At 36.8% G+C, this 26,899-nt stretch overlaps 1 protein-coding gene across 1 annotated transcript in view; it reads left to right on the plus strand.

Moving 5' to 3' along the window:
• LOC146730081 (uncharacterized) overlaps positions 1-26,899 on the plus strand; it is a 79,750-nt gene that overhangs the window by 26,147 nt on the left and 26,704 nt on the right. The window contains exon 2 of the mRNA XM_085494410.1: positions 4,325-4,411. Coding sequence (XP_085350536.1) covers positions 4,325-4,411 — 87 coding nt within the window. The remainder of the gene's footprint in view (positions 1-4,324; positions 4,412-26,899) is intronic.

Genomic DNA, 26,899 nt, shown 5'->3' on the forward strand with positions numbered 1-26,899 from the left:
TCCATCTCGATCATATAGCAATAGCACCCTCTTGTGCAACATGTATTGTTGTTCACGATTGTCTAATAGTTGAGTTTGTGCTGTTGTCTTGACTTTCGTTGTTATTACCGGCTCTTCAACCGGCATATCATAGCAGCTTGATGATCTTTTTCGTCTGGACATGGAAACAGAACATTTTAGTGTATCACGTGTGACATTTCATTCCTGTAATATTACCTCACACAACATAGTGCAGAAAAAATGATGTACTGAGGTGATGGCAATAAAATAGGAGGCTGCTTGTGTGTTTTAATGTTTGATTTCAAGCATAACGCTGGATCTCGTAGTGAATGGAAAATGGTTTTATTGCTGCAGGTTCCAAGTGCTTTTAATATAAGTTATTCATGTCAGCAAGTTGCAGCCTCGTTCAAAAATCATTCAGAAAATAGTTGAATTCAAGTAAAAAGGTGAATTGTCTAAAATTGATTTGCATAGATCCTCATTCCATGAAACAGGGTATGATGTGATGAATGGAGACATTCAGAACAGTTATATTTACATGGGAAATGTATACATGATGTATTGCCCAAATGGGTTACTTTCCCACCAAAATTTAAATATTCTTTAGGCCAGACTTTTATTATCCCTTGTTTTGCGAACCCGCTGAATGAACAGGAGCCGAAAATGAAATAAAAATAAAAGTTTATTTCAGCGTAATTTCTCGCGCCCGCCGACTTGTGAGTGCAAAAAATTGCTAAACAAATTATTTTTATCTTCATTTTTTTTTTCGCCCGTCGCCTAACAAATCCAAGTTGCATTTTCATGGGAGTATCATGATCAAAGTACCGAAGTCTCGCGCAGATCTATACTTTATGCGCGTTGGTTGACAGTGAATCTCGGGTATTGACTTCTCTGCGTGCTGCTTGAGACTACTAGGCGAACATGGCGGCGTGGTTTGTGGTGACACGCCGTGAAACTCTGTCATCAAAAACCGAGAAATCCCTCATTAATGCTGAAAATTGTGCCACAATTGGCGACATGGCCAACCAGGTTACACATGAAATAACATTTTATTTCATTTCTCCTCTTCGATCAATGATCTCACTTACAATTCTTGGAGAATCACACAAATCTAATGGAAAAAAGAATTAATTTTATTTTTTGTTGCCCTCCTCAAAAAAATTGACTTAAAAAAACTCGAGAAACCAGAAATAAAAAAAAGTCTGGCCTTGAGAAAAAAAATCCCTGAACATGGATTGAATTTTGAAAGACTTTTGAAGACAAAATTGGAAAAGTTTCTGAATAAATTTTGGTAATATATTATAAAAATTCACTAATTTAAAATATAGTGTAATAGTATAGTTTTAAATGAAACCCGGCCTACTTTTTGACACATAAAATCTGCTGAGTTGTTGAGTCAATACAGATAACCTTTGACCCAATTTGTCCTCCCACACACCAAGACAATGCTAATCTTGATACATTGAGTTATCTGTACAAGTTATCACATGACCACGGTGACTGTTAGAGCAATGCTCGTAGGACATTTGACCAGGTTTGTCCTTTCACCAATCGCTGACATAATAATGCCAATCGATAAATTGAAATTTACGCCTTCCATATCTCTAACTACAAACTATATTTTTGCAATCAATTTACATTTACATTGACACGTGACTATGAATGCTGGATTCAGTTGTATCAATAAATAGAGAATCAACAATTTGAGCGGAGTGTATAAAGGGATGGGTATTTTATATTTGACACTAGAGGGCGACATTCTAAGTGGTTCTTGTCCAAAGTCTGAATTGTATGTTATCAAAACGTTCATTCTGATTCTTGACACTGAGAGTCTAGTTGTCCAGATTTAAGATTGGATATTTACTTAATATTTTAGTTATATTCAAAGTAATTCATTTAGAATTACTTGGCTAACACCGTCATGAGTTACAAGGTAAGTTTGAAATCATCTACCTATATGTTCATGTTAGTTCTAACATATTTCCTCAAGAAAAAATCAGTCTGGTGCAGACCAGTGTAACAGTGAACTTTGTACACAGATATGTACAGTGTATTTTACTTCAGTGTGTCTATGTAACTACAACATCACTCAGTATTGTAAAATGCAAAATATGTTACTAGGATCATTTATTTTTTAATTCCCGTCGAATGTAGTCCGAAACCAGGACTTATGTTTTGGGTTCCGTCCGTCTGTCTATCTGTGCATTCGTCATCATTTCTCAGAGATGCCTGGACAGATTTTCTTCAAAGTGGGTACAAAGACAAGTCATAATGGGAGATGTTCCTATCGATTTATTTTTGATTTGGTTGACCTTTGACCGACTGGTGGCCATTTTTGTCATTGCAGTCAACAACCGTTTCTCGGACATGCCTTGACCGATTTCATTCGAACTTGGCATTGACATCAGTCATGGTTTGTTACTGATATTTTTTCTTGATTCTATTTAAAATGACGGACTGGCGGCCATTTTTTTTATGAGTGTTCTGCTCACTTTGCGGAGATGATTGTACAGATTTGGTTTAAATTTAGTACAAAGGCATGATATTGCTTTGTTTTATTATGTTGACCTTCAACTGCCATTAATTGTCCCAAAAATCAACGTTTGGACATGTTATTAACAGTTTCTGGGGCATGTCTTGACCAATTTCATTCAAACTTGGTCTTTATACCCGTTTCATGCATATTTGTAGGTAATATGCTAAATACTATCCCAATATTTAAACATAATCTGACTATGCTTTTCATTGTTTGACAAAGTCACTAAAAATATGACAGGGACTATGTCATTGACAATGACTTGTTTTATTTATTTATTTATTGACTCTTGCGCAATCTTGGGGTTGGTCACAAGGTACAAGCAAAAAATAGAAAACAATATGCTAAATAACTAAATAATACAAAATTGCTAAAATACTAAATAATATAATATTACTAATATTGAAACACGGTAACATTTGTCATGAAAAAAAGTAAAAGTTGATATTACTGTTAGAAGGGATCAAAATGTCAAATAAGATTCTGCTTCCTGACTTCAAAGCTTTTAAAACATAATAAATAATTCAGTGTTGTAGACACTTGTGAATTATCTCTGAGTAATGTCCAGTAAATGTACATGGCCTCACAATTACTACTAGGTTAAACTTGCTTTTGAACTTCATGAAGACTAACAAAATAGTTTGTGTCCTGCTTTAAGTTTACAGTGGGGAATTATTGCCAACAACACCATGACTTGTCTCTGATTGCTGCTGGGAATAGCCCGCTGTAACACTATCACTGATTAATCTCTACTTGCACTTTCAATTACTTGGCCAATGTATAGGGGTTAACGACAAAACAATTATGATATTATAGTAAATAATTCACAAACAAACAATATAATAACTACAACTTTTGTTGTATATCACTGAGTTAATAATTAATAACTAACTTGAATTGAATGGTTGTTATATTCAATACATGCTCACCTACCATTGGTCAAAATGTGGTCACATGGGAGTCATTAAAATTGTCCAATTGACCGCAGCTAAGATTATACAGAATTAAGGACTTGTGCAGTTCCAGTGTATTTACTGTGCATGCATATTTGTTTGTTTAAATAATTGCTAAAAAGTATAACTAAAATATTTATTTCTGGTCAAAAACAAGTTCCAGTCTAATTATACATTTACTAGCATTGACATATCAATATTTTGACAATAAATAAAACAAGTGCTATGTTGTCATTATTGAATAGTGTGGATGTAATTTTATTTGGTATAATAAAACAAATTAGTGTTTGGTCAATATTCAGTTCAGATGACCCACAGATGAAATTATTGACCTTTGCTTTTATATGGTAAATAATTTCATCTTTCTATTGACCTCCACTTCAATAATTATTTGCATAAATTATACCCAATACATTAACACAACGTAAATCGAACATTGCATTTTTGTAAACACTGTATTTACGCATGAAATAGTAATATAAGTCACTGGATTCTCAATGTCTCTGAATTAGTTTTATTCACCACCACATTCAGAGTTCTGACCAATCAAAGTGATGATATTAAACATATGAGGTATTATAAAATATGTGATTCCAGGAATGCTATAAAGTAACGTCTAAGTATGTAAAGCAGATTATTGTTGATGTGAACTACAAAGTTTTTAGGACATTGACATTTGAACTCAAGTCTTTGAAAACGGTAAATAATAATATATACAGTACAATGTATGTCACAATTTATACCCAGCATTCCCTCTACATTTTACTACCATGTGATACTTGTATTATGTTCAAATTTATTAATATCTGCATCTGTTATTTATCATTATAATTAGACGGTGTATCAAGCTGCTGAGAAGAATGATATTGATGGTGTGAGACGTTTACTGGCAAAAGGAAGACCAGTAGATGAACCAGATGGGGTATGTAATGTTACCGGTATACATTGTTTTGTTGTTAAACTTGTATAAAATATTGTCACATTCAACCATTTCAGGCGGAACTACAATTTGATATGAATGTTTTGAATATCATGTAGCATACACATGTATGATTTGTGTATTTCAGTTTAACCACTTTTTCATATGCAGTATTTGATGCATTTTAAATGAATGATGCAAAATGCCAACAATTATTTAATTCTGATTTAATACCCACTTGAACTGACTTAATGACATCCAAGAGTATTTTAAACGATATACTTCCCATTTCACAACCTCTATTCATTTTTACATATTCAATAGCAGATACAAATTTTCTTTACTAGTTTATATATTTATCTTACTTCATGACAATAAATGACGGCCAAACATGTGTTGAATGGTGTATATCTGTTACTTGAGATTTCATGTGTTACAAGATATTTGGTTGTAAGCTGAACCTGTTTTTTCTGCATTTGAAATGCATTTGTTCAATGGCACAAAAGTGTTTCTAGGCAGATGACGTACATGTGTGACCCATGCTTGTTTACACTGAAAATCGTACGCTAAAATCTCACTTCACATTATGGCGTCTGTGTACATGCAAACTGCTCAACAACTATTCCTTTCTTTGTTAAAATCAAAATGCTCATTTGTAAACATGTACACATGGATTTACTAGTACCAGTACTGTATGTGCTTATTCTAGAGGGAGAGGGGGGGGGGTATTCTAAGAAAAGCTCAACCAAATAATATCCACATTACTGATTTATGGACACTTTGAATATGTTGAGATTACACATTTAAAATATTTTTTTCTAGAATATGCACTATTTATGACCATAAACTTATGAAAGTTGCCATTTTGTTTATCAGTGACATCACACTCATCTGATTATTTAAACTATAGTAATCTAAATACTGTAGAAGTCAGCCATTCTTTTAAATATTGGTTGTCACTGATGTGAAAAAGCAAGTGATTTGAGACCTATATGTGTGGAGGTCAAATATAATCAAATCGCAAGGAACCTGGTATGTGTAGTAGCCGTATCTTTATTGGCTTTTATTTAGTAATTCAGTACAATTTATTTTCATTTAATTTTTTTTATACTTCTGAATCTTTGAACTTTTGGCTTCTGACTAAATTCTTAGCATCTGAAAAGTCAAGTCAAAGTCAATGTAAATGTTTTTTTCTAGATTAAAACAACCAATCATAAAGATATGGTTTAAATAAACGATAGGACGTGATTGAAATTTCTTGCATGTGCTCATTTTTGGTTAAGTGAATGAAATACATGTTGGGCCTTTGTATAATGTATTAGACTAGATGAAGTCTATGAGCACAAGACTTTTCAAAAACTGTGAATATAGACTCGGGTAGTGAATCACTCTACTGTGAATATACATACCCGGCATGCTGCTTGCATCCCTGTATACTGTACTACTGTGACTCAGCCTGGGTACCCGGCATGCTGCTTGCATCCCTGTATACTGTACTACTGTGACTCAGCATGGATACCTGACATGCTGCTTGCATCCCTGTATACTGTACTACTGTGACTCAGCATGGGTACCCGGCATGCTGCTTGCATCCCTGTATACTGTACTACTGTGACTCAGCATGGGTACCCGGCATACTGCTTGCATCCCTGTATACTGTACTACTGTGACTCAGCCTGGGTACCCGGCATGCTGCTTGCATCCCTGTATACTGTACTACTGTGACTCAGCCTGGGTACCCGGCATACTGCTTGCATCCCTGTATACTGTACTACTGTGACTCAGCCTGGGTACCCGGCATGCTGCTTGCATCCCTGTATACTGTACTACTGTGACTCAGCCTGGGTACCCGGCATGCTGCTTGCATCCCTGTATACTGTACTACTGTGACTCAGCATGGGTACCCGGCATGCTGCTTGCATCCCTGTATACTGTACTACTGTGACTCAGCATGGATACCTGACATGCTGCTTGCATCCCTGTATACTGTACTACTGTGACTCAGCCTGGGTACCCGGCATGCTGCTTGCATCCCTGTATACTGTACTACTGTGACTCAGCCTGGGTACCTGGCATGCTGCTTGCATCCCTGTATACTGTACTACTGTGACTCAGCATGGGTACCTGGCATGCTGCTTGCATCCCTGTATACTGTACTACTGTGACTCAGCATGGGTACCCGGCATGCTGCTTGCATCCCTGTATACTGTACTACTGTGACTCAGCCTGGGTACCTGGCATGCTGCTTGCATCCCTGTATACTGTACTACTGTGACTCAGCATGGGTACCCGGCATACTGCTTGCATCCCTGTATACTGTACTACTGTGACTCAGCCTGGGTACCCGGCATACTGCTTGCATCCCTGTATACTGTACTACTGTGACTCAGCCTGGGTACCCGGCATGCTGCTTGCATCCCTGTATACTGTACTACTGTGACTCAGCATGGGTACCCGGCATGCTGCTTGCATCCCTGTATACTGTACTACTGTGACTCAGCCTGGGTACCCGGCATTCTGCTTGCATCCCTGTATACTGTACTACTGTGACTCAGCATGGGTACCCGGCATGCTGCTTGCATCCCTGTATACTGTACTACTGTGACTCAGCCTGGGTACCCGGCATTCTGCTTGCATCCCTGTATACTGTACTACTGTGACTCAGCCTGGGTACCCGGCATGCTGCTTGCATCCCTGTATACTGTACTACTGTGACTCAGCCTGGGTACCCGGCATACTGCTTACATCCCTGTATACTGTACTACTGTGACTCAGCATGGGTACCCGGCATGCTGCTTGCATCCCTGTATACTGTACTACTGTGACTCAGCATGGGTACCCGGCATGCTGCTTGCATCCCTGTATACTGTACTACTGTGACTCAGCATGGGTACCCGGCATACTGCTTGCATCCCTGTATACTGTACTACTGTGACTCAGCATGGGTACCCGGCATGCTGCTTGCATCCCTGTATACTGTACTACTGTGACTCAGCATGGGTACCCGGCATGCTGCTTGCATCCCTGTATACTGTACTACTGTGACTCAGCATGGGTACCCGGCATACTGCTTGCATCCCTGTATACTGTACTACTGTGACTCAGCCTGAGTACCCGGCATACTGCTTGCATCCCTGTATACTGTACTACTGTGACTCAGCCTGGGTACCCGGCATGCTGCTTGCATCCCTGTATACTGTACTACTGTGACTCAGCCTGAGTACCCGGCATACTGCTTGCATCCCTGTATACTGTACTACTGTGACTCAGCCTGGGTACCCGGCATGCTGCTTGCATCCCTGTATACTGTACTACTGTGACTCAGCATGGGTACCCGGCATGCTGCTTGCATCCCTGTATACTGTACTACTGTGACTCAGCCTGGGTACCCTGCATGCTGCTTGCATCCCTGTATACTGTACTACTGTGACTCAGCATGGGTACCCGGCATGCTGCTTGCATCCCTGTATACTGTACTACTGTGACTCAGCATGGGTACCCGGCATACTGCTTGCATCCCTGTATACTGTACTACTGTGACTCAGCATGGGTACCCGGCATACTGCTTGCATCCCTGTATACTGTACTACTGTGACTCAGCATGGGTACCCGGCATACTGCTTGCATCCCTGTATACTGTACTACTGTGACTCAGCATGGGTACCCGGCATGCTGCTTGCATCCCTGTATACTGTACTACTGTGACTCAGCCTGGGTACCCGGCATACTGCTTGCATCCCTGTATACTGTACTACTGTGACTCAGCATGGGTACCCGGCATACTGCTTGCATCCCTGTATAAAATAACTACCATTGAAGATATGCTATGCCAGTAATTGCCAAAAAACAAAAATTGGGGGGGGGGGGGGTTGACACAGGCTTGCAATCGAATCTAAAACAGCCCATACATAGATTTTTTATTTGGAACGTTCCAAAGAAATCTTGAGTAATGTCCAATAGTTACAACAACAAAATGAACCAACATTCAGGACAACAAATCTTTAATATAGAACTGAAATTTTCTAGAATATAGAATTTTTTGTTGTTGCAAAAATGCTAAGAATGAAAAAATCGTATATTATGACATGCATTGTTTGTAACGTTTATTACAGAGTATTGCATACTAACCCCTTTGGTTAATGAAATTTTAATTTCATAAACAAATGGGATAATTGCCAATTATCATATAATACTGGTTAAATAAAATCGAAATAACAGTGGATAGCTCCCGTAGGGGGCGTCCTTCCCCTGTCATCTGATTTGGATACTTCCATTTTTAACCACGAGATTGATTCACGGTTGAAATTTGGGCTTGCCAAAATATCATTGTTTTTGCGGTGGAAATACATTGTTACCACCCATCAACACAGCCACCGAACTATTAGGGTGTCAGGAAGCTCTTGTGGACATCACGAACTTCGTACTTAGTCACCTTGAGTAAAAAAATTGTAGTTTTAGTAACGAAACTCAAAAGCCCGCCTTCAGTTTCAAGATGGCGGAAAATATGGATACCGGAGAGTTGAACACCGTTCATCCCAGCACTTCGGATTCAAACACTTTCGGACGAAAGTGTGAAGAGTGCCATATATCGATGCTCACTTACGATGATCACCGTATTTGCATTCCATGTGGCAGAAAATGTAATGGGCACATCAACTGCGGTGTTTGCTTCGCCTGGCCGATAGAAACTTGGAACTGGGATTCCCGCCTACGCAAGTCAACGGGAAAATCAGGAAAGAAGAAATCCAAAAAACGTCATTTGGAGGAGTCTTCGGTTTCATCGGTACCTACCAACGCTGAGGACGAACTATTGGCAGACGAACCCAGCCAAAAACGTCCAAAGGAGACTGACAATGAGCAAAGTGTTATAGCTCATTTACAGAACAAGGTGGATCTACTGACCAGAAAAATTAAAGTTTTGGAAAACCCAGTAGACGAAGAGATACCACCAAAAGCATGGAGTGTCAGCGCTCTCCAGGCGGAAAAGAAAAAATCCTACACAACAGTGGTGCGAGAAAATGTTGAAGACGCACTGGCTGAGGCAGGCGGGACTTTTTCTACTGAAGATGCTACAAGCAACGCGGGGGAGGCCGGCTCGTCGAAAACCACAACAGCGAGTGGTACCGACAAGGAGGACCCCGAATTCAAAATCCGCTCCGATGCTATCACGAAAGGTGCGGTTATGGTCAAGAAAATCTTACCTCTACCGATTCCACCGATGGCGGACGCCCCACGTTTCTCGATCGGTTTGTCTACACTGCCGAAAAAGGACACTTTTGCGACTTCAGCAATGCTACCATGGTCTCCCCGACTGACACAGGGCGCTGCTATAACACAACGCGTGATCGGAGGAGGCAAATGGGATCGTGAAGTTACCGAGAAAACTGCTACAGCCACCAAGGACGACTTCTTGGGGACTAACCGGGACGATTGGAGCAGACGCTACCAAAAAGTCATACCGCCCGCTGATGAGTGGAAAGCACCGGTCGGTACCGACGCCAGCCTGCACGAACGACCTCTCGGCGTACAACCACCAGAACTGGAGCCATGCGTCCGGGAAATGGTCGCCGAAGGAAGTATAACGAAACATCCACTCGGCAAACCACAAGTTTACATCCCGTATTGCCTGTCCCAGTCAACGCTATGTAGATTGGAAAACAACGTTTGGGACACTTCTCTTGCATTAAGCCATAGAGAATTTTTCACTACTACTACACAAATTCAGTTAGCGAAATTCAAAACAGGCAACATCACCAAGGATGAACTGTTTAGCACATTAGAGCCGCTGTTGGTCGCGACTAACGTCGTCGACGCTGACATAATACAGAGTCATCTCCAGTTACGAGCGACTATTCAACACTCTCGCCGTGCAGCAGTTTGGTCCGCTATGCTAAAGACAGCCGCCAACGCTGAAATCAAGAACGAATTGGCGACGATCGATTTCAGAGGGACCAAATTATTCGACGGAAAACTCAGCGCTGTGAATTCTAAGTTGAATGAGAAAGCAGCGGCAAAAGTTAACCGTGTGATGATCGAAGGCGCCTTTAAAGCCAAGCAAGCCGCTAATAACAGGCAGAGCATCGCGACCAAGGCGAAGCCAGTTAACCAAGCTACTACGGGTCAGCCCAAGGGAAACGCAAAGGCAAACCCGAATCAGGCAAAAGGAAAAAGTGAAAACCAGCAGCGACAGAATAAACAATTCTCGAAACAGACTGGTAACACTAAAAAGTCTTCCTGACTATACGTCAGCAAATATGGTAATGTATCAAAACAAGGTGCGATTAAACATGTCAAATATTACTCAAGTCTCCGGGTATTTTTGTCAAACAAATCAAACCACAGATCCCCTTACACATATACCACTTGCATTAAACGATTCGGTTCAGTGCCCAGGTCGGCGGGAACCAAGTCGTGCAAAACATCGTGCATTAAGCGATTTTGTTCAGTGCCCAGGATGGCGGGAACTCAATCGTGCACAACAAAAACACGGTCGGCCGCACCTCAGGTCGGTGGGCGATCGTATAAACAAACAACCGGCCGAATGCGTGGACCTAGGGAGAATGACGCATCGACCGGTGGAAAAACAGAAACCCGTAAGGCAGAGTTCCTACTCCCCTCCAGGTTGGAAAAAAAGGGGGGGAAGGACGTTAAACGGGGATATAACGCCGCATTCACTCCAGGGGGAAATGGAGAAATCGGCGATGTCAATGTATACCGCCACAAACGACCGAGGGTTGGTGAGTCCCTCGACGCCGGTGGCACTGCGTCTGCAGAAATGTATTCCCCGGTGGAAAGAAACGATAAACGATCCGTATGTGATATCGATAATAACACACGGGTATCGAATACCGTTGATAAAAGAACCGAAATGCAAAAAAAGAACATGTATTTCGGGGAAACCGGGCTCTACTCAGTCAACAATACTGAAAGAAAGCGTGGAAATACTACTCGAAAAAAAGGTAATTCAGCGGGTACAAAACCCGAAAAATTCTTTCATCTCGAGGTTATTTCCCGTCAAGAAATCCAACGGTGGGTACAGGCTGGTGCTGGATTTAAAGGAGTTGAACAAATTTGTGAAGAAAGAAACGTTCAAAATGTTAACTCCGGCACTAGTGAGAGCGTCAATTCAAAAAGGGGACTGGATGACGTCCCTCGACTTGACCGACGCTTACCTGCACATACCAATACACACAGAAAGCAGGCGCTTGTTACGATTCGTGGTGAACGGTGTAACGTATCAGTACACCGTTCTACCTTTCGGCCTGACGTCAGCCCCACTTCTGTTTACAAAAGTTCTACGCACAGTGGTGGCGTTACTGCACAAGAACGCAGCAGACGTCAACCCCTACTTAGACGACTGGCTGATAAAAAGTCAAAATCGGAACCTGATTTGTCAATCAACCGAGCGGACTGTCAGTCTACTGCTAAAGCTAGGTTTTCTGATAAATATGGAAAAATCAGAATTAATACCGACGCAGAAAGTAGTCTTTCTGGGCATGGAACTGGATGCGGAGAAAGGCATGATCCGACCAGCCCAGCACAGAATCGACAATGTACAAAAAATGATACAATCATTTCTAAAACAAAAACAAGCCACACTACGCCAGGTAATGCGACTAGTGGGGATGTTAACTTCGATGAGGGGCTTAGTACCGAGAGCGGCGCTTCAATTGATGTATGCGCACGCTATATACCTCACGAATAGAACCTCACAGATACGACCTCACGAATAGGACTCAGGAAGTGACGTATTGATTGTTCAATGGCGTTGTGGCACATTATAATTTAACGTTGCCGGGCCCATTAGTATCAATATATTTGGTATTTCGTAAATAGAAACTGAGCTCGCGACGTGGACTCGGGTCGCACACAGTCGGACAGAGCAAGGGAGCAAGGGAGTGTTTGGTTATTGAATGACCCTTGGTTTGCGGTGCTACTATTCGATGACTCGCGATGTAACGGTCGGTACTGTGACTGATTCAAACGCCGTGTGCCGTTATATTCCTGGGCACAGAATGTGTTTTGAGGCCTTCGAGTTCCAGTTCATAATCTTCAACTTACCGGTAGTGATGTTTTCAACAATTAGATTTTTCGGTACTTTGTAGAAGTTGGTCATGGAGAGCGACACGTTTACTATAGAGTCCTGTAGGTCCTAGCGAAGTACTCTGATGACAACAAACAATGATGCTCGCAAGATAATTCTAAAATAAAACAGCGTTTGCTTATAATTATAAATGTGTGGGTTGAATAGAACTGCGGTGCTATCTAAATTTAGCTTTGAAAAACAGATTTCCAAATAATCTGGGTGACAGGAAACTCTCAATCTATTACATAAAATATACATGATTCGTCTTCATAGACTAAAAAAATATTTGACCCATTATTTGAATTGACCATCAGCACTAAGTTTCATGTTTTTATGCTGTAATGGAATTATTTACGTTCAACAAACTTATATAGAACTCACGGTTTCAGGTTTTGTCACAGTCCGTGCTATTACAGAGAATGGCATTTTCCAGTACACTAATAACGCTTTATAAATTCTCTCAGAGTGCAAATTTTATTTCAAATGACAGCAGTGTGATGATACCATTCAAGCGAATGTTTTATTTGCAAAATCAATGTCGAAATATGTAAGATGGTATGTTTTAATAGGTGTTCTAAACTCCACTTCTTATTTATATTAGAAAAGGTCTTAAAACTCAGGCTCCATTTTGGGTAAATTGTACTAAAATGGATATTCAAATTTCGACATTTTGATGAAGATGTGTTGTCATAATAAGACATAGTTCTACATTACACTGAAAAGAGGGCTTAAACAGTTTGAAATGAGAACTCCGTAGCGCAGAATGTACCTATACCTCTCCAACACAAGGAGCTTCAACTTGGCAGTGAACCCCTTCCATTCACGGTGAATCGTCATTTAAGGATGTAACCCTGCATATTGTCTGTCTTTCTGTTGTCTAATAAGTATATTAAATGAGATTGGGTAATGCCAAAGAAATATTATTTTCTATTGCTATTTTGACAAATTATTATACTCAGTTTAGGTGATGAATTCCACGTCTTTGTTTCACTCATTTAATGAAATATACATTGCACTTACTACTAAATCAGAAAATACAACAACAGCTACATACAAATTAAAACAATATAGAGTACTGAGGCCTTTCATAGAAATGTAGATGTTTTAAGAATTATCATATTTCTACCGTTAAATGCGATTTCAACATGTTCATTAGTACGGCTGCCAGTGAATGCAATTCATATTCACATAACTGACTTGCAGTTGATTGCCGAATGCACTGTGAATCAAAACACATTTAAAAGATGCGTAAACTAACCACTGAGCTTAATGTTTCATTTCACCACGGTTTCGAGAATATGGGCTACTGGCAATAAGCCCCTGCAAAATCGCCGATTGGCTTTAATACTAACCTCGGAGTATGCAATGTTATTTTTCTTTTAAGGGGCAGTTACACGTGATTCTTTGTGAACCCTGTGACAGACTCATCAAGGCGTAAAAGACAAAATATCCGACATGTACATATAATACACATATCCATGTGATACTAGTATATGACCCAACCATCCGACTACACTATACATATCCATGTGATACTAGTATATGACCCAACCATCCGACTACAACTACACATATCCATGTGATACTAGTATATCACCTCAACCATCCGACTACAACTACACATATCCACGTGATACTAGTATTTCACCTCAACCATCCGACTACAACTGCACATATTCATGTGATACCAGTATATCACTCAACCATCCGACTACAACTACACATATCCACGTGATACTAGTATTTCACCTCAACCATCCGACTACAACTACACATATTCATGTGATACCAGTATATCACTCAACCATCCGACTACAACTACACATATCCACGTGATACTAGTATATGACCCAACCATCCGACTACACTATACATATCCATGTGATACCAGTATATCACCTTAACCATTCGACTACAACTACACATATCAATGTGATACTAGTATATCACCTCAACCATCTGACTACGACTACACATATCCATGTGATACTAGTATATCGTGTCAACCTTCCGACTACAACTACATATATCCATGTGATACTAGTATATGATCTCAACCATCTGACTACAACTACACATATCCATGTGATACTAGTATATCACCTCAACCATCTGACTACAACTACACATATCCATGTGATACTAGTATATAACCTCAACCATCTGACTATACTACACATATCCATGTGATACTAGTATATGATCTCAATCATCCAACTACAACTACACATATCCATGTGATACTAGTATATGATCTCAATCATCCAACTACAACTACACATATCCATGTGATACTAGTATATCACCCAACCATCCAACTACAACTACACATATCCATGTGATACTAGTAGATCACCTCAACCACCCAACTACAACTACACATATCCATGTGATACTAGTATATAACCTCAACCATCTGACTATACTACACATATCCATGTGATACTAGTATATCACCCAACCATCCAACTACAATTACACATATCCATGTGATACTAGTAGATCACCTCAACCACCCAACTACAACTACACATATCCATGTGATACTAGTATATAACCTCAACCATCTGACTACAACTACACATATCCATGTGATACTAGTATATCACCTCAACCATCTGACTATACTACACATATCCATGTGATACTAGTATATCACCCAACCATCCAACTACAATTACACATATCCATGTGATACTAGTAGATCACCTCAACCACCCAACTACAACTACACATATCCATGTGATACTAGTATATCACCTCAACCATCTGACTACAACTACACATATCCATGTGATACTAGTATATCACCTCAACCATCTGACTATACTACACATATCCATGTGATACTAGTAGATCACCTCAACCACCCAACTACAACTACACATATACATGTGATACTAGTATATGATCTCAACCATCCGACTACAACTACACATATCCATGTGATACTAGTATATAACCTGACTATACTACACATATCCATGTGATACTAGTATATCACCTCAACCATCCAACTACAACTACGCATATCCATGTGATACTAGTAGATCACCTCAACCATCTGACTATACTACACATATACATGTGATACTAGTATATCACCTCAACCATCCAACTACAACTACACATATCCATGTGATACTAGTATATGATCTCAACCATCTGACTACAACTACACATATCCATGTGATACTAGTAGATCACCTCAACCATCCGACTACAACTACACATATCCATGTGATACTAGTAGATCACCTCAACCATCTGACTATACTACACATATCCATGTGATACTAGTAGATCACCTCAACCATCCGACTACAACTACACATATCCATGTGATACTAGTAGATCACCTCAACCATCTGACTATACTACACATATCCATGTGATACTAGTAGATCACCTCAACCATCCGACTATTTTATAAAGTTTATTCTTTACTCTGGGTTTTAAGTGTTCAGTCAAGAGAGCAAGTAAACATTATTCCTTGCAAAATCCGCTATTCTTATGATGATGCACAGTCCCTCTGATGATACAAGGGTTCTTCAGCTTTTTAAATAAATTTCAAATACGTACACAATTTTTTTAAAAACAACAACAACAACAAAAACATTCAATTAACAAAAACATCAAAAGCATACCCTATTGGCGTAATTTCAACACATCAATAAAAACGATTGCCCTGTTAGCATTTTGCCCATCTTTATTCTAAACACCGAATATACATGTTCCCGAATGAGGTTTGCACATCCAACATTAGCCGGCCAAAAAATGAAAATATACTTCTATGAAATCCAGAAATATCATTTTGAAAAAAATATAATTCATCATACCACCATCATGATATAATTCAGTGTTTGGCTGAACTATTCATTACAAATTAACTCACATCAAAATGTATCATACGCCTTAACGATTAGATCAACTAAGTTCTGTATTCAGGAAGGAAATTATACATATTTATGCAGTTAACACGCCAGTCTGTTCTTCGCGATTATTCAGGGGCGGGGGAATTCTGAACGTCACGTACTACTAAGTATACCTTACCGGAGATTCGCTGGTAGGTTCGCCGGAGAGATTCACAGAAGAAATTACAAAAATGTAAAACTTGAAGATTGATTAGTAACCTCTTTTCCGTTTATCTTATATGTCGGAAAAAATATACCCGTATTTTGTTTTCTCGATTTTAATAACCCTACCTACGTGTAGACATTACTTTCTATTGCATAACCACATTCACGGGCATGCACGCGGGGGGGGGGGGGGGGGCAGTTGATACATAGCTGGGTAGGGAAGTGCCCCTGAGTGCTCAAAAGTGTGGCCAATTTTATAACTGGATAGTGGCAAAATCTATACCCATATTTATACCAAAGTACCATTTCTGTCCTCACTGTTTATTTCGAATAAAACAGTTACCTAGGGATATGAGGCCGGAATCTGAGGTGGAGATATTCGCTCATATACGGAACCATAAATACACCAAATTGGGAAAATACTACCGATATTCATACCCATCTTGATCAGAAATAAGACCGATACTTATTTCTAATATTCTAAAAACGAGAACCACTTCAGGGGCATGTAAAATATGCCGCCAATCGAAAATCAAGCTGAAACCTTTTGTGTCAGCACAATTTGCCCCTCAAAATGAAGGAAATAGCTTAGGTTGTAGAGGGTCTAGATTTCAAAATTCAAGGAAGAGTATGCCCCTGGGTTCTCCTAGTAAGCGAGGGGTGATGAGCAGATCTCGCCCCTCCATGGGATATTTCGTGCCGCCGCCTCTGTAAATCATAATAGCGATTGATTTGAATATCTCGGCAAAATGTATCCTTGTTTATATTACTGTGACCCCCCCCCCCAAATACGAGAACACAAAATCTTTGTGCGCGTGTGTTCTCTAGAAAAGTTTGTTCTAGATGATTGGATATAAATTGTATTATCTGATGAAATGTTGAAACCTGTCTACACAACGGAGCAAATGTAACTTCCAGCCATATGTGCTAATTGTTGTAATCTTTCATTTTCCTTCGCAGTGCTGCAAAACAGCACGAACAAGTAATATTAAAATTTACTGTTTTGTCTATTATGTTTCTTTAAGGTTTATGCACACTACAAATTGTTTCCATAAAATGTTAAGAAAATATTGTCGTAACTAATAAGTTTTTGTTGTGTGATAAGTAACTGCCATTTTCGACGGATCAACATGAAACCTCAACCGCAGCCTTTCAAATAGAGTCTGCAATGAACCTCAGACCAATGGTCTGACATTTACAGATAAATATCACAACTAGGACGAAACGAAACGTTGGCATGGCGACATCGATACACATACTGTAAAATGACTAATTTTCACTTGGTTTAAATTTCGCTGATTTACCATTTCAGGTATATTAAGTGGGTTTTAAATTCACGGTTTTGTCATTTAGATAATGTATTCTATGCTAAATTGTACATATTCACTGGGTTTTAATTTAGCGCATTTTTCATTCAGCGAAATAAGCCAAATTAAAACCCGGTGAACAATTGATCCTTTTACAGTATATGGCGCATTACGTGTGAAATGCTAGAAAGTTGTAAATATGCACAATGCTTTCAAAACCTTATGCTTTCACAAAGCTTAGAAGACAGGATGCCCATGCACGATTATTTGTTCAAATACAAATCTGCAATATATGACCCTGATTTAGAGCTTGTGCTGCTGGGTGTAATCAGACCAGACGTTACAAACATGATTTATTGGTTGTCATCGTGGGTGGGAAAGTCCAATAACGTGTCGGCAGATGAACATTTGTAGACGGAGTACAGTTCATATAGCTGACGGCCGTACGTGGCTACATGGGGGTCGAAAGTTTTTTTGATAGTGGTTTGTCATCAGCTAGGTCAGTTTACCAGCTACCCAAGTTACAGTTGGTTTTCCAGTTCTCATCATGAATAGCGGCTACTTTTGTTTGAAGTAGATATAAGACGCATAATAATAATAACTGTATTTAAATCTACAAATACAACACTATCAGATATTGACAATAATGAGCTAAAATCGTCACAAATGTCACGGATATACGATAAAATAAAAAATGTATTTATAAAGCATTGGATTAACTCAATTAATGATGATAACAGACAAAACACTAATACAAAAAACAAACTGAGGACTTACAAAAAATTTAAAACAAACTTCATTTTGGAAAACTACTTAATTAAGCTAAAAAATAAAGAACTGAAAAGTACCCTAACTAAATTCAGACTGAGCAATCACAGTTTAGAAATTGAAAAAGAAAGACAAAACAGAATCAAAAGTAGCGACAGAATCTGCAAATTGTGTAATAAAAATGATATTGAAGATGAACATCACTTCCTCATAATATGCCCAGTATATAGTAAAGAGAGGGCCGTTTTATACAATGAAGCTGAAAAGATTATTCCTGACTTTACTAATCTCACACCTGAAAATAAATTCATAAAAATAATGTCAAATAATAACTTAGCAATTCCTCTGGCACAATATCTGAAATACAGCTTTGCTATTAGACAGCAGCACCTACCCCCGGTACTTAGTCATTGACTTTTTCTTTTATTTTTTTTTACACCTATTCATTGGGTTTTTGTTTTTATATTCAGTTTATAGTTTTTTTTTGGTGTTTTATTTTACTTTATTATATATTTCCGTTACTAACTTTTATTCTGTTTTTAGTCTGATTTTGGTTGTCTTTAAACTATTAGCCATTGTAATTTGATTAATTTTTTTTCTGTAATTTTTGTTGTTGTTGTAACCTTTAACCTCCTTCAGTAGGTTGTTATGAGTTAATAAATTGTACTGTATTGCATCTTTAGAAATACGCAATTTTCTATCAGTACCGGTATATAGCAATAACTCCAAATGTATTAGAATAGTGTACAGAACAGTGTTGGGTGCTTCCGCAGTAAGCTATTTTGGGGGTTATGTATTGCATGGAGCTTCATGTGTAGCCAGCTGACAATGAATGTTTGTTAGTTCATGGTATTATCAGCACTTTTAATATGAAAAACATTTAAATATCATCTGAAACAATTTCTTTTCATTGTAATGTTTCAGTGTCACTTTATTTAACCCATCGAGGAAAGGGAATTATTTCCTGGACTCGAGACTCAAGTTAACAAATGAAAATAGCTTATAAGATGATTATCAAAAAAATATTTTCATTATAAACTGAAATAATCTGGCAAAATGTCTGTCCTGACGTTGCACCCACATCTATACAATGTTGATAATTCCAGGTTAGCCAGCATTAATTTATATTATATCCAGTATACAGTGCAGTAATGTTGGTTTCCATACAGCTTGTTCTAAAGAATATAAAGGAAAAAATATGGCATTCTTTATCAGCATCCTCAGTTATATTATACAGGTTCTCTAATAAAACACAATTTGTTTTATAATAATTGTAAATGGTTGCAGTGTTATTCCATACTAAATAAACTTGGTTCTGAATGTCCATATGATTTGTGTGACATTTTAGACACAAAACTGACAATTGAGATTTGTGTCCACAAAATATAAATAACTGTACATCCACAATTATGTGCAACTAATTTAAAGGGCCAGTGAAAATTTGCACCACAAATTTCATCAAGTATCTTAAGTAGATAAAGATAATTTTCCAAAAAAATTGAAAACTGTAAATGTGCTGCCTTCTAGATGACTAATATGGCAAGTGTCAGTTCTGCAGTAGCAATAATTAGCTATTTAAATTTGAACTGACATCAATGAAAATCAGTTGTCACTAATACCCTCATAATTGTATTAAAGTTGCCTACAGTGCATGTAAGTAATATACTGGAATGTGGTGGATACTTATGTCATCGTCATCTCAACATTTTATTACAAACTATGGAATTATAAACTTGTTAAATAGGTTAATCAGGTCTAGTGTGCAATGTCTTCATTATAACACTGTGTGACTATCTCTATATGCACTAGTGCTCCTGACAGGACTCTGTACGAACCTGTGAAAATAGGGCATCAAGGGACACCAAATACTTTCTGCATTTTCCTATACTAATGTAACATACAAACTAGAAAAGCATGCACTCAGAATGTCAAACACACATGATATATACAAGGATGATTTATCTGTGGTTCCACAGAATTTCTGTTTTCTTAGCCATATTTTTTAAGATTTATATATAGTTTAAGCTCAACAAAACAAAATAATGTTTCAGATCACCATGCACATCACTCAAAGATTACATGTCAAATGTTTTTTTTTGTAGTTGGCCATGGTAGTAAAGAAATGCATCAATTTTGAAAAAATAATTTGGCCAGAAACATTGTTTTTGGGCAAAGAGTGTACAATGTCACCTTTGACTTATTGTGGTACAATTAAACTGCTATAAATAGATAAAACCCAAGTTTTACTGTATTGCCTGCCCAAAAATACTATTAACAAGTTATACAGTCCTCATTGGTTATGAAGTTTAAGTCATTGCATAAAAAACAAAATCCATCCAAGAAGGGGCCTTCTGCAGTCATCTTAATAATATTTATTAGATGCATAAAATCCTCAGGGAAGAATAAAAAGGGTCTTACAAAAAGAAATTTAAAAACTATAATTAAAAAAAAACAAAAAAAAAACACACTATTCTAAAAATAAAAAAACAAATAAAAAACAAATATGAATAAAAAATATGCATCCCGAGTTGTGTGCATGTTTAAAGTTTCAGGTTAACTATCCAAGTACTTTCAAGATATGAAACCAGAATTATATTTGTTAAATCAAAAGGAAAGGACGCGCATCAAGGTTCAATATTAGTTCAGAAAGGCCAATTTAAATAAGTTTAATGCATTTTTAGTACTAAATCTTGAATCAAGTAGTAGCACATGTTGTATGGTGTTTGTATAAAGTTTGAACTTGACCATTCCAGTGTTTCCATTATAGAGACCTGGAACTGTATTTGGTAAAACAAAATGGCCACCAGTAAGCCATTTTTAATTATATCTGCATGTCTCGTGCATCAAGGTCCCATTCGTTTTCATTGTACCAAGTTTGAATGTAATCAGTCTATGCATTACCAAGATCTGTTTCTGAAATGGCCAAAACAGGAAATTTTGATGTATTTTTAGCACTAAAATTGCCACTGTTTGTCCATGTTAAATAAGTCTGTATCACAAATGGATGTTCATATGTAAGTCATATGTACAAGCCTATATAACAATTTTGTAAAAGTCTGGAAAACAACCAAATTTGAGGTGAAATCAGTGAATAAATTCATTTGCACAGAAATTAAGGGTGACCAATACATTTTCAAGACTGTATTCAGAAATGGCTAAATAAAATGGATCATTACTATACACCCTTTTTCAGTTTACATGGTGGTCTATGGGGAAAACTGCAAACATTTAATGTGATGGTCAATTTTGTAAAAAAAAAAATACCAGTTTTCTTTATACTCCAAAAAAATTAGAGAAAAGAAATAGAGAACAACAATTTTAATGCACCAATAGAGAAAAACTGTATTGATTGTATATTTTAATATCAGTAACATTTTCCATCAACTGTAAATTCTGCAGTACTGGTAGTAGCATTGGAAATGATGGGAAATGTTCTTAAGAAATATGTTGCTAACATGAACACTGTATTTGCTGTTTAATCTGTTTATGAAAATGATTGGTCAAACTACTACTTGTCCTAATCAATATGGAACTCATGACATACACAATACGTGTAAAATACACATTTGTTTACAGGGAATGCGCAGCAACGCTTTAATGACCATGAATACATTAAATACAATTATTTAATTGTAAATATGGCACTGCCAAACTGTGGTTATATTTATTCCCACTTTTAAGAAACTTTGTGCATGCAAATTTATGGGATCTTCGTTGATTTTATTATCAGGAACAACATAATATAATTTTTAAGATCAAAAGGTAAAATAATAAAGAAACATAATTCAACGAGCATGCAACACAAGCTATTATATAGTATTCCCTATTTTGAGTGACGTATCACTAGGAGTCCACAAACTTCAGATCTTCTGTGCAAATCAAAGACTCAGATTCCTATATTTCACATGGATGTTACCCTAATATTCAGAACTTGTAATGGTTGTCGTTTATAGATTGCATATGTGATTTGATAGCATACCATGTACACAGTGATGATTTGTGCTGTGAAATAAATCATTAATCTACTGAAAACCAAGCGACCTGACGGTCGAAATAGGTCCGCTGTCTTCATTATCATGGAACAAGAATCAGTGAAGTGGCATTGTGGTTGTAATATTCATAGTCAGTCATTTAGAGAACATTGCACTTGAGTTACAGTTGCTTGCAGTTGCAATTATGAACTTTTATAGTGTTCATAAGGATAGTGCATTTCATTGGACAAACATCATTGAGGCTAAACTTAAGAAATCATGGATGTGCAAAAACCTGAGAAATGGTCGAGAAAAAAAAAATATGTTTTTGTTTGAAAATTGTGGTCATGTTTTTGAAATGTTATCTTTCCTGATACGTTGTACATATATGTAATTGTTTTGTTACACCCAAGAACAAATGTTCAATAAATCTGTGCAGTAATAATCTTATGATCAGGTATGAAAGAGTCAATTACAAATGTACTCCAGTTTTACATAAGACATTGCTGAATGCAAGATCAATTGTTGTGCCATATATGTGGTGGCTTCTGAAATAAGCTGAGAAGATCTAAAAGTTGTTTCTAATGACTGTATCAATGTTCTATTTATAATGACCGTCCAAATTATTATGTGTGCAATTTAAGGGACCTGATATAAGCAGAATAATCATCGCATTTTTCATCAAAAATACCAGTTACTTAACTCACTTGTGCTATTACATATTCAAAGTATACTTTAAAGCTGTATTATGTTTTATATTTAGTTGAAAGCTCTCTGTAAATAGGGCTTATGGTTTTGAACCAGTTGTCAAAAATAACATTTTTTACCAAAAATGAGAAAAATGTTCACTAAAAATCCAAATTTGCTTATTTTGACACCAGTTTAACAAATCTGACCATCCAACGTATCATTGCTGGAAATATGAAAGCATTTGGACTTATGGTTTCGAACTAGTTGTCGAAAATAACATTTTTTACCAAAAATGACAAAAATATTCACTTAAAATCTAAATTTCCATATTTTTACACGAATTTAACAAATCTGACAGATATATATATATAACAATTTTTTTTAGATGGTGCCGAGCATTTTTTAGTGGAACTCTGTTAAATCCAATAGCAATGTAAATCAGCATATATTTTTACTTAACTATAAAATATACAAATTAGCAATTGTCTCTTATAAACTTTACGCTTTGACCTTTTGTTTTGAAATTTTCACAAATGATTGACAATGTGTTTATCTTCAAAACGCCGTAGGGGCATTTTTTTTGGTTGAACAGTGTTACAACAATCGTACAGACAACTAGCCTGGGTGTTAATTTATGCATAAACTTGAATTAGTGAAATTTGAGCTGCTGCCCAGGTAGACAGTTTTCAAGACGAAACTTTCTTCATAGTAAACAGATGTACCCGTAAACCAATTTTGACAGGAAACAGAGACATGGTTTAGAAGCGAATTTGTTTTAAATCACTTTTGACCAAAAAAAAAAACATTTTTGTGCATATTTCAAACTACAATGTCCATAAAAAAAAATACTTACAAAATTTTAAAATTCATACAATAAGCTTTCTAAAAATATATAGTTATGTGGACAAGGGAGGTCATCTTGGTTGCCTAATTAACTAATTAAAATACCTGTCTGGTAAACTGCATCTCTACCTTAAATATCAATTGGCCCAAACCTAATAATCCCCTTATATAGCTACAATGGTATGTTAATGATTTGTAAACACAATCACTTTTCTATTTCAAAACAATATTCCTTCCATGAGAAATCTCAACCCAGGCATTTGGGATGTGGGATTCAATTAGTCTCAAAAAATGAATAATGCTGCCTAGCACAAAGGGATGGCTGGACAAATGTGAACAATAAGATACAGTATTGTATTTATATATGCAATATTATGCAATATTCAAATGCTGCACCTTTCACAATATGAATGATTAAAATATTTAAATAAATGAATTTTCAGGACAGCTGATTCCAAAACTATGGTGCACACAATATATTAAGGCATGCCTGAAAAATGATATTCTTCACTTCATGATTTTAAATGGTAGAATTTGAACAAGGTGGAACTACATTTACAATTATCAGACATTAATCTTTCTTGAACTTCTATAAAACTAACAATTGCTATGCAATCTTCAATTTCAATTACCGGGGGTAGTTCACATTATTTTGTATCTTTCTCCAAGCAACCCATATAGGGCACTGTGTATTTAAAAAACATTCACTGGTTTGAATTCCAGTGGATACTAAATAGAAATATTCATTAGATTAAAAATTCACTTGTTTGAGAAAGGTAACTATACATTCTACTGTTAAATCATGGACCATTTTATTAGGTTCATACTGTCTATCAGCCATCCAAATCAGCTACTGGTAATAATTTAATCCGATTTATGTACATGCAGCGGTAAATTTGATAAAAATCATTAGCCACATTTTATTTATTATAAGTAATAGAGATGACATCTATTAGTAAAATAATTTGATTTTCAATAAACACAAATTAGAAACATACATTGATCATTATTGAGAAAAAAATTGTAGCACCTGATGGTTACCAAAAGAAAGTTGTTGTAAAATACATTGCAGTAATTAGCCTGTAGTAAGCACACCAATCACTGTCTTCCTTTTATTTTAAGGAACTATTCAACATCATGAAAGATGTTTATTCCAATCACAGTTTTGAAAAATAGGTTCTGTCTTGTGTATAGGAATGGGATTGAATGTTTTGATCACTGAAGCAATATAAGACCAAACATGCTAAAACAGAAACATGTTATGTTCTAAGATATCAAATTTATACTGCTCCTTATACCGGGATATAAACCACTACTATACCAAGATAATAATGTTTAAAAATTACAAAGGTATGAAGTATTGTTTTAACGACAACAATAATACACAGTCACCTGAGTTAGCCAGTGAAATTTGTTTACGTCTAATGTGGAAAGAATATTACCCAGTTCTTTAATGCTGTGTTCCCCAATCTTAGAAAAAAAATTTACCCAAAAACACTCAGGTCTAGAACAAGTAATATCAGGATAACCTTACATTTATTGAAACATGTCAAATTCCTGGAGAGGAATTAAACTGGTTTTATACAATTGTACCAGTTAAATGCTGCAAGCTAACATACTAGATGTTAAATAGTACATTGGAACAGTACATGCTTCAATGCCCCCAGACATCACTACCTCAAACAAGGATTAGCTGAATTAAAAAATAAATTAATTTGTCAAATAATTTATTTATTCAACACTAAAACGAACTACAGTGATTTGTTCTATGGTCATATAACAATAAAAATAGATAAGATAAAATAAAATAAACTACACTAAGATACAGTAATGTTAATCAACTACACAGAATGCTAAATAAAGCTAAATAATATTACAAACACGCAAAAGATCATAATAAACTTATACGGTACAATACAATACACTAGCTAATATTATTAAGAGGTAACAAAATCACATTAAAATCACATTAGAGTCATAATTATGGTGGAAAGAATATTTTAAATTTTGGTGGAGCTGCTCACATCTCATTTGCATACATTTTTGTATGTATTGTGCAGTTCTTATTCCTGAACAATATTTCATGATTGCATTGAATTTTTCTAGTTCATTTAACTTCCTAAAATTTTGTATAATTTCCTTACAGTACTTGAATAATTCAATTCTGTGTGTATTGTACAGACTGCAGTCCATAAGGAAATGTATCTCATCTTCAATCTGCTTTTTAGCAGTGTTTACAGACCCTTTCATTCCTTGGAGTTCTGCAATGCCTGCCAGTTTCAATATGAAGTTTGTGATCAGAGATTCTGAACTGGCATAGGGAGTGTCTCAGTTTAATATTACTCATTGTTATTAAACATTTTTCCATTTTAAACTGTGTTTTGAATGTTCTATAATTTGCCAATTTGTTTGTTCCACTATTTGCTCTGTTGTCATCAAATAGAGCTTCTTTCCATTTTATTTTATAATTTTCTTTCAGTAAAGCAGAGATAGTCTTGGTTTGGTGTGGTTTCTTTTTTTTATTTGTTGTTTTATTGCCTTATCAAGATTGTTGTCACTGATTATTTTGTCGACATTTCTTGTCCACCTAGTTTTTACTGTATTGACCTCATCAAAGGTGCTTTTTATTAACTTGGGCGTCTATGGAAGTTTTGATCTGAGCCAGAATTTAATTATTTGTGTGATAATTTTTATGGCAAGAGGGTATCTTCCCAATTCCCCTAAGATTGCAAGCTTAGTAGCATTCT

This window comes from Saccoglossus kowalevskii, chromosome 20 (assembly GCF_978046115.1).
Source record: "Saccoglossus kowalevskii chromosome 20, keSacKowa6.1, whole genome shotgun sequence".
NCBI lineage: Eukaryota > Metazoa > Hemichordata > Enteropneusta > Harrimaniidae > Saccoglossus > Saccoglossus kowalevskii.